General features: G+C 45.5%; 1 protein-coding gene across 1 annotated transcript in view; it reads left to right on the forward strand.

Moving 5' to 3' along the window:
- Nucleotides 1-17474, forward strand: part of AFF3 (ALF transcription elongation factor 3) — a 365437-nt gene that overhangs the window by 267583 nt on the left and 80380 nt on the right. The window contains exon 9 of the mRNA XM_068138610.1: nucleotides 10433-10473. Within this exon, the coding sequence (XP_067994711.1) occupies nucleotides 10433-10473 (41 nt within the window). The remainder of the gene's footprint in view (nucleotides 1-10432; nucleotides 10474-17474) is intronic.

Here is a 17474-nt window from a genome sequence, read left to right on the forward strand (position 1 = left end):
GGGTTTTTTTTCCCCTCCGATATCCTAAGCATATGCAGCACTTAAACCAAGTTACATTTTGCTGGATAAAGAAGATGACCGCTGCTTTGTTTGGCTGAGTTCTTCCTCCAGTGTCATTGAAAATTGACCATTTTATTGATGTAAAGTACCAATAGCATTTCTTCTGCTCTTCTCTACTGAAAAAGATTGAAATTAATTCATTTGTGTTAGAACCTTGCATGATTGTTGGGGCCAGACTGCAGAATGAATCTGAACAGAAAACTCAGTATTTGCAGTTATATAAAATTCTCTGTATGGTTAATACTCATGCTGATTACACAGTAATTTGGAGATCCAAATCACTTAACAAGTATTAACTACTTAACACAATGCCCCTGAGAGGTATTTAGGTAGAGCTAAGTAAGAATTATTATCTCCGTAGAGTTAACAGAGAGGCTGAGATTGAGATGTGGCTTGTTTGAAGCCACATGGCAAGCTAGATGCAAATCCAGGATTAGTGCTTGGGTCTTTCACTCACAGATGCCATGTTCAAGTCACTAGACTGTGCTGCCCCTGAAGATTAATAAGGATTAATGGTCAAAGCAGAGGAGAAAGAACAATGTATGCCAGAAATATAATAACAAAACTGCAGGGTAAAAAAATTAATAATGTGGTGTTGAAAGGTCTGGAGAAATCATGAAATCCATAAAAGGTTTTATAATTTCTTTGAAGATGTGGCTCTGATGATAACCAACTCCAAAAGAGAAAGAAAGAAAGACCCTTTTAAGACTTACAGCCTGTAAATCTTGAATAAATATCAACTGGACTGTGAAAATCACATTCACACATTTATACTGCAAGTTTACAGAGAAACACTCAAGCTGCAGTTTACAAGTGAATTTAAATCCCTCTGAAATCCACACTGGAAAGCAATCCTTGAACAAAGCCCCTAGGAATAGTGAGGAACTACAGAATAATGTGGTGAGAGAAGTAACATTGCCTGACCTAAGCTCCTCGGACTATCTTTTGTGACCACAAGACACAAGAAACTCCATAGGTGTGAGAAGGTTTCTTTTGAGCCCTGTTGAGAGTATCATTGCAATGCTGTGAAGGTCTGAAGAAGAATACTGAAAAATGAAGAGTGTTTCAGGACAAGGGAGGAGGATGCCTAACACATTTGGAAAACATGAAGTGAAAGATATTGCTGTGCTATGAGCTGAGGTTTTCCAAAGAAGGGCTGGTGGCTGGCTTGATCACAATCTATAAGCACCTCCAAAGGGAGAGTAGCTGTGAGGCTAGAAGGCAGCTCCATCTCACAGGCAAGGATATGACTTCCAGGCAAGAAGGTGCCTATAAACAGAGTTGGACTAAACTCACAGCTTAACACAGAAGATGAAAGACCATGCATGTTTTTGGATTGAGGTGGGTTCACCATAAAAGGATTATCCAAAAATGTTGCTCTAGGTCCACAACAGCTCTGAGATCTGAAGCAGAAAAAAGTTCTTCAGAGTCCTGTAGTTCATATTACAGCATGCATTCAGGTTTTACTCTTCACAAAATTTTCTTCCTGGCTTCACTAGTTTAGGGATAAGCTGCATTTAAGCTAAAACCAACAAAACAATAGGAAATTAAAACAGAATCAATGTGGAAAGTGAAGAAATATAATAATAATAATAATAATAATAATAATAATAATAATAATAATAATAATAACCAAGTTGGAAGAGACCTTTAAGAGATGATGCAGGAACTCTCTGGATTGGTGTGCAGTGGGTACATTGAGTCCTGGATGCTAAGTTGGTATTAAGCTAGGAGAGAGAAACTTAGAACAACTTATAACTATTCACACAATTACTATAATACATTGATGACTGTTGCCTCCTCTGAGTTATTTAGAATAAAACCTTTATTTAGAATAAACCAAACCAGGTTGGAAGAGACCTTCAAGATCATCGTGTCCAACCCATCAACCAATCCAACCCACCCAAACAGCTAACCCATGGCACCAAGTACCCCATCAAGTCTCCTCCTGAACACCTCCAATGACGGTGACTCCACCACCTCCTTGGGCAGCCCATTCCAATGGGCAATCACTCTTTCTGTATAGAACTTCCTAACATCCAACCTGAACCTCCCCTGGCACAGCCTGAGACTGTGTCCTCTTGTTCTGGTACTGGCTGCCTGGGAGAAGAGACCAACATCCGCCTGTCTACAACTTCCTTTCAGGTAGTTGTAGAGAGCGATAAGGTCACCCTTGAGTCTCCTCTTTTCCAGGCTGAGCAATCCCAACTCCCCCAGTCTTTCCTCATAGGGCTTGTGTTCCAAACCCCTCACCAACTTTGTTGCCCTTCTCTGGACTCGCTCCAGCAAGTCAACCTCCTTCCTAAACTGAGGGGCCCAGAACTGGACACAGTACTCAAGGTGTGGCCTAACCAGTGCAGTGTACAGGGGGAGAATGACCTCCCTGCTCCTGCTGGCCACACTGTTCATGATGCAGGCCAGGAAATGTGAAAGAACACAGATATAAAAGTATTTGTTCTGGTCTGGTTCCCAAATGGCAGTATATAGTAATTACATTTTTCATTAATCCTGGCTTGGGAAAAAATGTCTCTGCAGCTCACTAATTATAGTCCAATACAGGGTGATATCCAGAAATCTTGGTGATCGCTAGTATGAGACGGGCTGGCATACAGCTTACATAGTTCACTGCACAGTTCCAGGGCAAAACCTAGGAGCCAAAGGCAAACAAAATGCTTTGGCAACAATGTAATTTACTCATGCACTAGTAGTACTTACTGTTACACTGTCACCAAAGAAGTGGTTCAAATTCTCACCATGTGTACGTGAACCTGCACCACGTCCGTGAAGCCTCGGTATAACTAGTGTAATTCCATACATGATAACAATTAATCCACAGGACAGGAAAAATGGAAGGCAAAGTGGCTAAATCTCCCAATCATCAATTTATCATCTTTTATTTGTCAAAGTATGATGTGTGTGAGGTACAGGAAAATGCATCTGCATCCTCCAAGACACTCTTCCAAGCCCAGCAGATGCCATTGGCCCTCCTGGCTGCCTGGGCACACTGCAGGCTCATGTTCAGCCTACCATCAACCAGCACCCCCAGGTCCCTCTCTGCCTGGCTGCTCTCCAGCCACTCTGACCCCAGCCTGTAGCTCTGCATGGGGTTGTTGTGGCCAATGTGCAGAACCCGGCACTTGGATGTGTTCAATCTCATGCCATTGGATTCTGCCCATCTGTCCAGCCTGTTGAGGTCTCTCTGCAGAGCCTCTCTACCCTCCAGCAGATCAACTCCTGCCCCTAGCTTTTTGTCATCAGCAAATTTACTGATGATCGATTCAATGCCCTCATCCAGATCATCAATAAAGATGTTAAAGAGCATGGGGCCCAGCACTGATCCCTGGGGGACTCCACTAGTGACTGGCCGCCAGCTGGATGTGGCACCATTCACCACCACTCTCTGGGCTCGGCCCTCCAGCCAGTTCCTAACCCAGCTCAGAGTGCTGCTGTCCAAGCCATGGGCTGACAGCTTGGCCTGGAGTTTGCTATGGGGGATGGTGTCAAAGGCCTTGCTGAAGTCCAGGTAGACTACATCCACAGGCCTCCCCACATCCACCAGGCGGGTCACCTGCTCGTAGAAGGAGATCAGGTTGGTCAGGCAGGACCTGCCCTTCCTAAATCCATGCTGACTAGGCCTGATCCCTTGGCCATCCTGTAAGTGCTGTGTGATTGCACTCAGGATGACCTGTTCCATTATCTTGCCTGGCACTGAGGTCAGGCTGACAGGCCTTTAATTCCCTGGCTCATCCAACTGGCCCTTCTTGTGGATGGGCACCATGTTGGCCAGCTTCCAGTCCTCTGGGACATCTCCAGTGAGCCAGGACTGCTGGAAAATGATGGATAGTGACTTGGCCAGCTCCTCTGCCAGCTCTCTCAGCACGCTAGGATGAATCCCATCTGGTCCCATGGACATGTTGGGATCCAAGCTGCTGAGGAGGGTTCCAACCACCTCCTCATGGAACTGTGCTGCTCCCTGGCTCCTTCTGCCAGCTCTGCAGGCCAGCTGTCAGGGAGACATTCTGTCCTAGCAAAATTGAGGCAAAGAAGGTGTTAAGTATCTCTGCCTTTTCCTCATCCCTTGAAAAGGAAAAGGCAGAGTTCATCCCTTCTCAGCCAGAGTCACATTCCGCTGTGGGATACACTGAATGTCCCCAGTTTCTAACAAGACCTAATACATGTGACCAGGCCCCTCAGATGAGACCACCCCTCGGGTTGGTTTGTCCCCACCAGCAGCAGGGAAAACCCACACTGACTTCCCCAGCAGGTTTTTCTCAGCAATCACAGGAACTCTATCTCCATACACTGTTTGCAGCAGGTCGGACTGGGCAGGACCAGCTCGGTTCACAGATCCTCTGCTGTTCACTAACCAAGTGGCTTGAGCTAGGTGTTTTTCCCAGTTCCTAAATGTTCCACCCCCCATGGCTTTTAGGGTGGTCTTTAGCAAGCGATTGTAGCGCTTGACCTTCCCTGCAGCTGGTGCATGGTATGGGATGTGGTATATCCACTCAATGCCATGTTCCTTTGCCCAGTCCCTTATGAGATGGTTCTTGAAGTGGGTTCAAATGTCTGATTCAATCCTCCCAGGGGTGCCGTGTCTCCACAGGATATGTCTCTCTAGGCCCAAGATGGTGTTGTGAGCAGTGGCCTGAGGTACTGGGTAGGTCTCCAGCCACCCTGCACTTGCCTCCACCATGGTCAGTATGTACTGCTTGCCACTGTGAGACCAAGGAAGGGTGATGTAGTCGATCTGCCAGGCCTCTCCGTACTTATATTTCGACCATCTCCCCCCATACCACAGAGGCTTCATGCGCTTGGCCCGCTTAATGGCAGCACAGATGTCACACTCATGGATGACCTGTGAGATGGCCTCCATAGAGATGTCCACGGATCTGTCCCGAGCCCACTGGTATGTGGCATCTCTCCCTTGGTGGCCAGAAGTGTCATGGGCCCAGCGAGCTAAGAACAGCTCACCCTTGTGTTCCCAGTCCAAGTCCAGTTGGGAGATTTTAGCATCCAGATCTGCTTGGTGGCTGTGCTTGTGCTCCTCTGTGGCTCTGCTCTTGGGGATGTGTTCATCGATGTGCCGTACCTTTGTTGGCAGCCTGTCCAGGCGGGCAGTGATGTCTTGCCACAGGTCAGTGGCCCAAACAGGCTTCCCTTTTCTCTGCCACCCGTTCCTCCTCCATTCCTTCAGCCACCCCCACAAGGCATTGGCTACCACCCAGGAGTCAGTGTAGAGGTACAGCACTGGCCAGTTCTCTTGTTCTGATACATCCAGTGCCAGCTGGACAGCTTTCACCTCTGCGTACTGACCGGATTCACCTTCTCCATCCCTTGCTTCCGCCACTTGCCTTATTGGGCTCCAGACAGCTGCCTTCCATCTCCGCTTGCTTCCTACAAGCCGGCAGGACCCATCTGTAAATAGCGCATAGCCCTTCTCGTTGTCAGGGAGATCGTTATATGGGGGAGCCTCCTCAGCACGGGTCACTGTCTGCTCTGGTGGCATTCCCAAGTCAGCACCCTCTGGCCAGTTGGTGATCACTTCCACTATGCCAGGGCATCCGAGCTCGCTGAGTTATCAGGGCCATCCACTTTCTCCAGGTAGCATCTGTGGCATGATGTGGGGTTGAGCCTCTTCCTTTGAACATCCAGGTCAGGACTGGAAGCCTTGGAGCTAGAAATAGAGGTGACTCAGTCCCAATTACCTCAGAGGCAGCCCGGACGCAGCTAGGCAGCTAGGATTTCCTTCTCTGTCGCGGTGTAGTTGGCCTTGGAGCCTTTGTACGCCTTACTCCAGAAACCTAGGGACCTGCCCCTGGTTTCACCAGGAGCCTTCTGCCACAAGCTCCATGTAGGACCATTCTCACCAGCTGTAGTGTACAGCACATTCTTGATCTCTGGTCCAGTTCAAACAGGTCCCAGAGCCATAGCATGGACCACCTCTTCTTTGATCTGGTCAAACGCCACCTGCTGCTCACGTCCCCACACAAAATCATTTTTCTTCCATGTTACATGGAAGAGAGGCTTCACAATTTGACTGTACCCAGGAATATGCATTTTCCAGAAGCCCACAAGCCCCAAAAAGGACTGTGTCTCTTTCTTGTTTGTGGGCTGCACCATAGTGGCTACTCTGTTCACCACCTCCTGAGGGATGTGGTGACGGCCATCTTGCCATTGAACATGCAAGAACTGGATCTCCCTGGCAGGCTCTTTTACCTTACTTCTCTTGACGGCAAAGCCAGCCTCCAGCAGGATGTCAATTATCCTTTTACCCTTCTGGTAAACTTCCTCTGCTGTCTCACCCCATACAATGATGTCATCGATGAACTGCAGATGCTCAGGGGCTCCACCTTTCTCTAAGGCAGTCTGGATCACCTCATGGCAGATGGTTGAGCTATGGACCCAGCCGTGAGGCAACCGATTCCATTGATACTGTACTCCCCTCCAGGTGAAAGCAAACTGTGGCCGGCATTCTTCTGCAATGGGAATGGAGAAAAAGGCATTAACAATGTCAATTGTGGCATACCACTTGGCTGCCTTCGATTCCAGCTCATACTGGAGCTCCAGCATGTCCAGCACGGCAGCGCTGATCGGAGGAGTCACTTCATTCAGGCCACGGTAGTCCACATCAGTCTCCATTCCCCATTTGCCTTCCGCACTGGCCATATCGGGCTGTTGAAGGGGGAGTGAGCCTTGCTAATCACCTTCTGGCTCTCCAGTCATCAAAGCAGTTGGTGTATGGGATGCAGAGAGTCTCTGTTAGTCCTGTATTGCCTGTGATGTGCTATGCGAGAGGCAATAGGTGACTTCAAATCCTGCACCTTGTGGCTGCCCACTACAGAGGGGTCATCCAACAGCTCGGGCATGGTGGACAGCTGTTCTTTGCCTGCAGTCTCCACAGCTGCCACCCCAAACGCCCACTTGTGCCCCCTAGGGTCCTTGAAGCATCCCTCCTGCAGAAAGTCAATGCCAAGAATGCAAGGTGCATCTGGACCAGTCACTATGTCATGCTTTCCCCATTCATTCCCAGTCAGGCTTATCTCAGCCTGCAGTACAGTCAAGTCTTGTGAGCCTCCTGTGACTCCATGAACACTTATGGGCTCAGCCCCTTTGTACCTCAATGGTATCAGGGTGCATTGGGCCCCTGTGTCCACCAGAGCTTCAGGGTTTCTGAAGTGCCAGGCCATTTCACATAGACGTCCCAGTATACTCTGTTGTCCCTGGCCTCCACCTGGCTGGAGGTAAGGCACCTGTAATGCTGGCGGCAATGTCCACCCTTGTCACACGGTCCTGTGTTACTAGGGGAAGGGTCTCTTGAGCGAGAGGGACCACTCCGGGAAACTGGGGCAGCCCTTCTCCTGGATGAGTTATCCCTGTGGTGCCCACCTTGCAGTTCCCGCACCCTGTTCCAGAGGGCAGAGGTGGGTTGGCCATGCCAGGTGTCCATGTCCTCTCCATGGTCACAGAGGAACCTCCACAGAGACCCCCTTGACATCCCCCAATTGGCTTGGGGTGATCTCCTAGGGGAAGGTCACCTGTTCCTGATTGCCAAAACCTGACCCATTCTGAAGGAGAAGGGGAAAAGGAGGCATCGCTCCCCTTTTTCAGTTCAGACATGGAGGTCTTGATCTCTTTGACAATGTCTTTACCCATAGTTTCTATGGCTGAGATCAGAGGTTTCTGATTTACACTGTCCTCATATTCCCTTAAATCATTGGCAAACTCACAGACAGTTTTAGGACTTCCATCCTGTCCAGTCAAGAGTATCCCTCCTAATGTGTGAGCATATTTCTAAGGAGCACCCTGGGTAAGTTTCTTTATGAAGGGCTGTCTCATGGGCACCTCATCTGGGTCCGAAGGAAGCTGGCCATCCCCATAAATTATTTCCATCATGGCCATCTGTCTCAGATACCAAATGCCCTGTTCCATAGTTGTCCATCTAACTGGGGCCCAGGGCAGGTTATCTCTTGAGCGGTAGCGGCTCTTGCTGGCATTGAGAATCCGGGCCCAGAGAGTGTGCATTCCATCAAGTTTGGCTAACTCTTTGTCCAGACCAGCATCACAAGTCAGGGAGCCTAAAAGCTTTGCCTTCCTCTTACCCAGCTCATCCCAGCATCTCAGGGCCCAGCTTAGTATTGGCTCACCCTCTTTCCTTGCATAATCCAGATGAGTTTGCCTTAGTTCCTTTCTGGGCAGCGATGTAACAGTTATTTCCTGGTCTGACTCATCTTCATTCACCGCTGGGTTCTGTGAGGTGCTGGGGCCTGCTGAGTTTCCTTCCTCATCATCTGTGTCTGGAGATGATTTTTGACTTCTTTTCCTGCATGTGATGACCGGTGCTAGAGAGACTGCATTGGCAGGAGCATCAGGGGTCAACTGTGGAACTGCTGGTGGTAGGGCAGACCCTTGTGCCTGGGGCTCAGACTGAGATCTGGCACACTCATTACAATCCGACCCCTCCCTCTTTGTGTTTACAGAGTGCTTACAATGCCCACAGCAGACATGTCCCCAGTCATTAAAGAGTGCAAAGGAGTGTGTTATCACCCTCCAAACAGCTCTTAATGGGTTAGCTCATCCCCCACCCAACACGGTCATGGCAAATGCCCCCATAAGGATTACATTTAAGCATATGGAGCATATTGCAATGTAAAGCAATTTTCCATCACAGGCACTTTTGTCTGCACTGTTGGTTTCATAGTTTGCTTCAGGAAAATTTCCTGTGTTAGAAAAGTTACTACTGACAGTGAAATTCAATGAATTCAAGAGATACATGCCTAACTTCATTGGTAAAGCTTTTATCCAGTTATCAGCATCTCTATCATTAACCACACCACATGGTAAGTTATTAATTTATAGATGTGGGTCCAAAAGATCCAGCCAAACACCCATGCAAAGGCTTGGACCATCAGGTTCTTTAAAATTGCCATTTCTACTTCCAGTCCCTTTTTCAGAAAAAGTATTGCTTTCCCAATACAATATTAATTTCCAAGCCCCACAGTGGAGGCACCAAAATTTGTAGTGGTTTGAGCCTTAACTGCGAGTTAAAAGCGCAAATGGGGGAAAGGCTGAGAATCTCTCCCCCACTCCCCCCTCCTCCCTCCAAACAGAGAGGGGAAAAAAAAGAGGTAAGGAGCAAATCCACTAAACAATAATCTGGAGTCAGCTTGGAAGTAGAGAGGTGAAGAATTTTCTTTAAACAATATATATATAACAATAACAGGAAAGGTTCACAAGGGCAAGGAACAAGGATGGATGGGAGGGGGACAGAAAAGAATAATGCAAAACCAATCTTTCTCTGAGGAGGCACGGAGGCAGCAGGGAGAAGGATCAGGTCCGGCCACGTGGCTGAGGAGCAGGAGGGCAGCTGCAGTAGCTCTCATCTAGCAGAGGCAGGAGCCAAAAGGAGATCCAACAGCTATGATGTCCTGCTTTTTATACTCTAGCTGGGCAGGGAGGGGGGAGTGGAACAGACTCAGCTTCCCAGGGGAAAACACCCTGCAGGGAGGGTAAAGTACCCGCAAGCCCTCCACCCTGCTTTGTGTTGTTTTTGTTTTCAGAAAAGGGCGTTAACCCACCACAGGGCTTTAAAGCAGATTTTCAAAGCATTAGCATTTTGTTTGCTTAGCAGCTGGTTACTGTGCCAGAGACATGGATTACACCACTTGAAGTGATTGAAGAAAGGGAAAGAATAATAATAATAAAGTGGCAAACTAGCTCAGGGATAGGCTTGGGAGTTCTATTAAACCTGAGAGGCTACAGTTTCTCTTCCCAGACCTGCTGGTTAACACAAGAAAAAGCACCATGTTTCCCCACCTCATCCAAAGAGTTGTACTAGAAAAAAAGCTGAGGAGCAAACCAGCAACAGGTCAATGTTGTACTGTGTGGTCAGAAGCTGCCAGCAGATTGACATGGCAGCATTCACAAAAAGCCTGCAGCAACTCTGGCAGGCTTTGCAAAATTTATAATTATAGCTACAGGCTTCATTGCAAAAGGAACCAAATACATGATATTTGTTTCTGTGGAAGAATGGGAGGAGACTAATGGTAAAGGAGAGGGAGAGGGGAAGGCAGAAAACCAAGTCCTGATGAATTTTCAGGGACCCACAGAAAAAAAAATTCATCTAGAGTAGCTCCAGTCTCAAATACCGTGCAGTGCTTTGACAATCTTCTGCTTTATGGTGTACTTAACAAAACATTTGTACATTTATTAGACTGGAATGTCCATTTGACTTATAGACTCTCTGCTACTTTGCTCATACTTTAACATTTTGGACACATGACAAAACTGTGTGTAACACATTTTTTAAAGTGTTGATTGTGCTTGTAATTTTCAAGTCAAAATATAAAATAAACATCTCTGCCCTTTCTTCCAGCAGGCAGCACAGAGATCTGCTCTCCACGTTCTATCTGACAGGTACATTTTGTCATTTTTATGAACTATAAATTGCTTTATGAAACGTTGAGTCCTATTTATTGTGGCATATAACTCATAATCGGATTTTGTCCCCAAAGTATCTGTGAACTGGGATGTTAAACATTTTGCATGGTTGGATTTGTCATGCATGTGTAGAGTTTATTACTGGAAAAATCACAGTCTTGTTGTATTTCATACAGAGTATGCAGAATCCCTTGTTGTGATACCAAACAAGAGATAAGAAACTTACTGGAGAAGGCATGAATGATGCAATAAATTCTGAGCTTTAGAGTTTGCTGAAATATATCCAAGCTCGTTTTTCAGCAATAAGTACTTCATTTATTCCGAGATGTTCTTTTTTGACTTCTTACAAATCCTTTCCCTGGGAATTATTCTTCTTTTGATGAGATTATCTGTACATTTTAGGCACAAAAACAATGCCCTTTTTCACTCCTTAAGTTTTGAGGGATTGGTGTTTTGGAGGAATATAACTCATTTTTTTACTTCTTCAGGCAGTGCAGCAGTGCTCCAGGCAGATAAGCAGGAGACCAAATACTTAGACAGTGTTCAGATTTTACTCAGCTCTTTTTCAAGCAAATAGCCATTAATTTCAATGGGAAATTTGCCCAAGTGAGGAATTCAGGATTTGGGCCATAGTAAATGTTATAGTTGGGCTGTAAGTCTGCACAGGTATTTACCTTAAATGACTTTTATGAAAGAGGATTGATTGAAATATAAGGTAGCTTTCTAAGATGATCCTGATTTCTTTGCCAGTTTTGGGAACAGGGGGAGGGATGGGGGAGGAGAGACTGTACATTTTAGTGCCTGTGAAAAAGAACTAGCAGATTTACATTTATCCACAAATGAGGTACTGTGTCATGCAGGCTGACACAGAGTAAATTTCCCCATGCCTTGTTGGCAGCCCCCTCTGCTCTGTCTGGCCCCCCGCCCCCCGCCTCCCTGGGAATAAGCAGTAATTGACTCTGGAAGCCAGCTCAGGCCAGGATTTCTCCAGAGCAGAGCCTGTCACTTAGACTGAATTATATGTTGTGCCTGGATGAATAACATTTCTCTCTGCTTGGAGGCTAAGACCGCCAAAATTATCGACCTTCCTCCTCCCCCTTAAGTTTACAAACATTGTTTTGTTTCGAATTTTCCCCCCTTAAGCAAAAAAAAAAAAAAATCCCAAGTGAAATGTGTGGGATGTGGGTGAAATTGCCGGCACAGTTACAGGACACACAAGTATTTTCTGTAACTGTGATGAATGCAAAAAGAAAGAGGCATCAGAGCCAGCATTCTGCACCTCTCTCTGGAGGTGCTCAAGTTCACCCTGAGGCAAAGCAGCTTCTGCTGTTGGTGGGGTCAATACCGTGACCAAAGGAAATGTGGGGTGTTTTTTCTCACCAACCTTCCCCTGAGCTGATTGGTGAACATGGCTGAAGAAGTGCCTCTGGAGGTTGTTAAGAAGGCCCAAACCCCATATTGAGATCTTTGTCTCCCCTAAAAAGAAAAGTGGTAGTGGTGGATAGATGATCTCCTCCTCATCATGGGTGGTCAAGGAGCTGGGAGAAGGCTGCCTTCGTCTTCAGGGCAAAAGGGCTTAAATGTTGCCCATCACACCTCAGCTTTAATATTTATGGTCAGATATTCCCCTCTCTGGCCATAAAAGCATGCCTGGAGACTACCGCTTTTCCACATGCTCTGTAAAGGTTCAGCTGCAAGGGTCACCCTCCTGTCCTCCTTTTGGAAGGGGTGCTGGGGAGGTTGTGGGTGCACCCTGAGAGAGAGAATTGGAGGACCAAAAACCTCACACCGTGGCAGCAGTTTCTGTCTAGCCTTGGCTGAAATGAGGATGCCTCTGATGCTGCTGCTCATTGCTTGTGTCCCAGTAGCAGCTAAAAGTTCCTGATCACACACCAACCCATCTCAGCACCAAGGCAGCTTAAATAGAGCTCTCAGCAGTTTCAGTATTTTTGCCTGGGTTTTGGTTTGGTTTGGTTTGGTTTTGTCTTGGTTTGGTTTTGTTTTGTTTTTAATATTCTTGGTACAGTTACTGCTTTCAGGTTCTATTAAAATGATAACAGTTAGATAAACTGAAAGGGGGGGGTGGGGAAGAAGCAAGTTTTTCAACCTGTAGCTATTGATTTCTTTAGTGTATTGCACTCAGTCTTGTTTTCAGAATGACACAGTAACCCCCAGCAGATTTATGTGCAAACACAAAGATTAGTGACCCAGAAGCTTGACTGAAACAGCTTTTCTGCTTCCAGAAGACAGGTTGCTCTGCACTTGCACTGACTGTTTTGTCAGGAAAGATGCACTGGCCCCATTAGCTTTTCATTCTCTCATGAAAAAGCTTTGGTGTTTATACAGCACAGCTTGATTTTAATTTTATTGTGCTCTTCAATAAAGTGGTCCTAGATTGCTCAGTTTCTGGGACAGAAGAGAGCAAGGAATTAACTCATATACCTTAATGATACAGCACTAACATATATTCAGTTGTCTGACTCTCATATCACCTGCCTGAATAGCCTTCAAATGAAGAAAAATGTCTGTAACTAGAATATTCACTGTGTTCTGTTGTTGTTTAACAGTAAGTAGTGTGGTTAAGCCAAGTCTCAAACCTGCTTAATCCTGATGAGCTAAATAGATTTTTATTATTGACTCCCATAGTCCCAGAACTCTGACTTTAAGGCTGAAGTTAAAAGCTAAATTTTCCCAATCTGTTCCACTAACCCAGAATTACTTGCTTGCTGGCTACATCTGCAGTGGAGAATGTCCAGCTGTAAATTACAGCTGTTTGCAATCATACCCAAACACAACACTCATCATTTTTCTTTTGTTCTTTTAAGGCTGAAAAGCCCACTGTGAGAGAGACTACAGAGTACTTAATCCACACATTAAATTTACTTGCATCTCATATTAATGTGCAAGATAAGATTTTCCATGAAGTACAGATTTATAGTGGTCCTAGAGCACTTTTATTCCCCTAGCTGCTTTTATTTCTCTGTACTGTAGTGCAGGCCAAGTGGGTCTGCTGAAGAGTTTTGGACACTTAAAGGAGAGTGTTCTACCACCACCAAATTTCCTCTCTCAGTGAAGCTCATTCACCACAGTGCTTGGGTGGTACTTAGGAGACATGCCTAATTCACAGTCATGGTCTTTTATCCTTTCTGTGTACTTATACTGGAGAATGCAAGCAGACTCTGCTAGCTGTTTCTGTATGAATCTTGGTGCAGACTTGAAAGGCACAGGCAGAACTGAACCTGCTCATCGCAGCAGCTGTATGGCCATGCTGGCAAGCCTGCCGATCTCAGCTGATAAAGAGTCCTGCATGAGTCCAAGTCACTAGCTTATGCACAGTACCTGATGAATAGGTATGTATCATCCAGACCTGAACTGTTAAGTACAGGCTATGATAAACCTTTTTGATTTTCCACCATGGGCTGTCGATAAGCAAGGCATCTCAACACTAACATCCATTTGGCAGTGTACAAAAGCCCCATTCATGACGGTTGGTGAGTTAAAGAGCTTGTCCAAGCTTCTGTCCACCTTCCTGTCAGGAAGAAGGGATAGTACTTTGCATTTCCATGTAACCATGTCTTGTCTGTCCATGTATGGTCACAATTAGGACATTGACATGCAAGCTGTGCCAGGCACGAGGAGGTTTACCCTAGTGGGTCTCACCAGTTACGCTTAAGATCCTGAAGGGCAAATAAATATTCCCTGTAGTCCTCTGGAGCAGTAAAGGGTTTGGGGAGCTGAGCAGCAGGTGGTGTGAAGCAGAAGAGCCTAAGATCTGTGGGGAGAGAGACATTTGCAAGCAGAGGTACAGCTGCACTGCCTCTCATGGGTGCGTGCTCATGTTTAGCGCTCACAGCTGCAAGGAAAATTGAATGGAAAAGGTTGACCTGGGACAACCCAATCCATTCTTCTGACCATGTAAGCAGCCACAGGATCAATGCTTAGTTTAATGGGATCTGTAGTATGACTCTTCTTCAGACAAAGTCATATTGAGATATACCAATTGGGTAAAGAGGCCTGAGGAGTGGCCGCTTATAAAGTATTAAGGCAATGGTCAGAGGCAATTTAGACCTTTAACATATCACTTAAAGCAGAGGAGGAAGCTGTCCAAGCAGCCTTAGAACTTTCAGTGGACCAAGCCAAAGATTTTTTGTTCTCAAGTATCTGCTTGAGCTGTGATTAAGCAAAGTAGCTAAACTTGTGATAACCTACAGTAAGTAAATAGTCCAGTAGCAGCTAGCAAAAATATGGTTCATGTTACTCACGTACATGTATTTGTGCTGGACTGGGTTTTTTTTTAACATTGCCTTTCACACCATGAGAGTCCTTTATATGAGAAGCTGTGTGGTCAGCTTATCAGCAGAGTGACTCAGCTGCCTGGCTGGTCGGATAGACTTCATATGACAAGTCTGTCTAATCAGTGACAACCAAGTGGAAGCCTTGGCTCAGGACAGCTGATTTGGATCCCAGCAGAGTGATGGAACTGGGATCATGGACTCTGCAGGAGTCAAAGTTTGGCTGCAGGAGAGTGTACATGCACAGTGCTCTCTGTCACAGAAACAAACATGGCTCTCACAACATAAGCACATTGCTTGAACTTTCTGGATTATCTTGGAGAGGAAACAGAGAATACCTCCAGCAGGATTTATGCATTTATCATTTATGCCTTACATGAAAGTTCCGCTGTTTGGAAACATCCCTCCCATATGGTACAGGGTAGCAAAGGGTGACTGCTGCTAGCAGTGGCCTGGAGTTTCTAATCTCTCCTAGCTACAGAGCTTGAAGTATTGTTAGATATTTTCCAGTATTGGAAGCTGTTTTGAAGTAGTGAAAGAGGCCTTTAAAAGAGAAGCTTGTGTGAAAGGCTGTGAGTGAAAAGGAATAGATATCTCTGTGACTCTATTTCCCTTTAACTTGTGAGTAAGATCTGAAGCATTCGTCTATTCACTGTTGGAAGTTTTCCCATACCTCGACTCTTGCTGGTGTTTGCTTAGAATTATTCTACCACAGCATGGAAGACATGATTTGGATGTATTGCAACACTGCATGAGAAGATGGAGCAGAGCTGTCCCAGGGAACCAAAATAATTTTGAGCCCTAGGTGGCAATACTAAATACTGAAATCCCTTTGCTGTTTAGGGAAAAAAAATTGTTAAGATGTATTCTTTCTTCAAGGAAGTAACAGTGTCCTGCTTGTCATGACAGCCAAACATTTCTCACCTCCTTAAGTGCAACTCCATGGTTTCTCAAAGGCTCCCCAAAGATTCTTTGGGGGAGACAATCCTAGAAACACTGGCATTTTGAGAAACACCTAGCTGCTAAAAGAAAGGTCTGACTAGTAATCTCTCATGTTTTTTCTTTGGCTTGGCATATCTTTTAAGAACTAGTGTGTGGATACTTACAGAATTACAGGAGAGGGGAAAGGGAGAAGGTGCAGGTCTGTGGTTTTTCATATATTAGTTAAGGAGAAAACAGGTCCTGTTGCTGGCTGGCTGCATGAAGAATATGCAGAGTGCTATTGGGAAGAAGACTGTATATGTGTGCAGCATATGAAGTGCCTCAGCATATGATAAACCTTACTGGGTATGTAGTAAATAGTAGATAACTGTGATCAAAAAAGTATTCATGTGATTTATCAAACTGAGCAACTGTGCATTTTGCAGTGAAGCAGGAGGTCAATCCTGAAATCTAGGGCAAGCAGAGCCATAGGAAATTGCAGGGACTAAGAAGTTAATCATACTGTTGGACTGCTTCCATCTGGTTTTGAAAGGCAGAGTCAGTGCAGTGCTAGCAAGGATGCTTCACGCTAACAGACCAGGAATTAATTTTTTTCAGCAAATCTTCAGCTATCATTTGCAGTAACACAGGCTTACAAAAATGTAATTTAATTTCTTGGGAATAAATCACATAGGACAAGAAGTGTAAGACTGTTGAGTTTTTTTCATGTGTGTATCTGGGCAAAATAAAAACAAAAATTGAGAGCAGGAGAAACAGAAAATAATCCAAGAGGAGACAAGCATTGACGATATGAAACCTGAAAGGCACAAGTGGCCATCCAGTTAAATTGTGCAGGTAATTGTCTTTGAAAAATCAGTTTTCGGCTGGGAAACTTCTACGTTTTTATGACCCTTGGAGGCATAATCTTATCTAACCTGTCCATCCATCTTCATCAGCCTGGGTCAAAGGAGCACTGACTTAAAGTATCACTGAATTGAAACTCTGAACACTGCTCTCCTGTATCCTGAGTACATACCTATGGGCAGTGAATTTGTTAATGAATTCTGTTTTCTTTATTATGTATGTTGCTTATGATTTTTCAATGAGACTTAAATGTTATGCTACCTTTGGGCAACGACAGACACCCTAGGCAATGAACACGTGTAAAACAAAGGGGATTTTAACCTTGATAGTAACTCCAGTAGCCAAAAATTCCTTTATTGGAAGAGGTAAGAGGACTGGTAGTTGATAACATTAGGCTGTTCTTATTTCAAGAGTGGGATGAGAGAACCAGAGACCTATACGACAAATGATGTATTGTGCTACTTTTAGTGCTATGCTGCAAAAGGGAAATCTTATAAATACATTTGTATCTATTTCCTGGCAGTCTGACGAAAGAGCGCTCAAGTTTACACAGCACCAACAGCAGGAAGTTGGGGACCAGGCTGTTCCCACAAATGATCGCAGTTTCATCACCACCTTGTTTTAAGAAAAGATGGAAATTTGTAGCAAGCAGCGGTGCCTCAGCCCAGTACAGCTACATGACATTAGCTTGAGACTTTTGACCCTCGTGTGCTTGTGAATTCACAGAATCACAGAATTGTCAGGGTTGGAAGGGACCTCAAGGATTATTCAGTTCCAACCCTCCTGCCATGAGCAGGTACACCTCACACTAGATCAGGTTTCCCAGAGTCACATCTAGCCTGGCCTTAAAAAATGCTAGGGATGGGGCTTCTACCACCTCCCTGGGAAACCTGTTCTAGT

This window comes from Melanerpes formicivorus, unplaced genomic scaffold (genome assembly GCF_026170545.1).
Source record: "Melanerpes formicivorus ecotype bairdi unplaced genomic scaffold, bMelFor1.0.p_v2 SCAF_1, whole genome shotgun sequence".
NCBI lineage: Eukaryota > Metazoa > Chordata > Aves > Piciformes > Picidae > Melanerpes > Melanerpes formicivorus.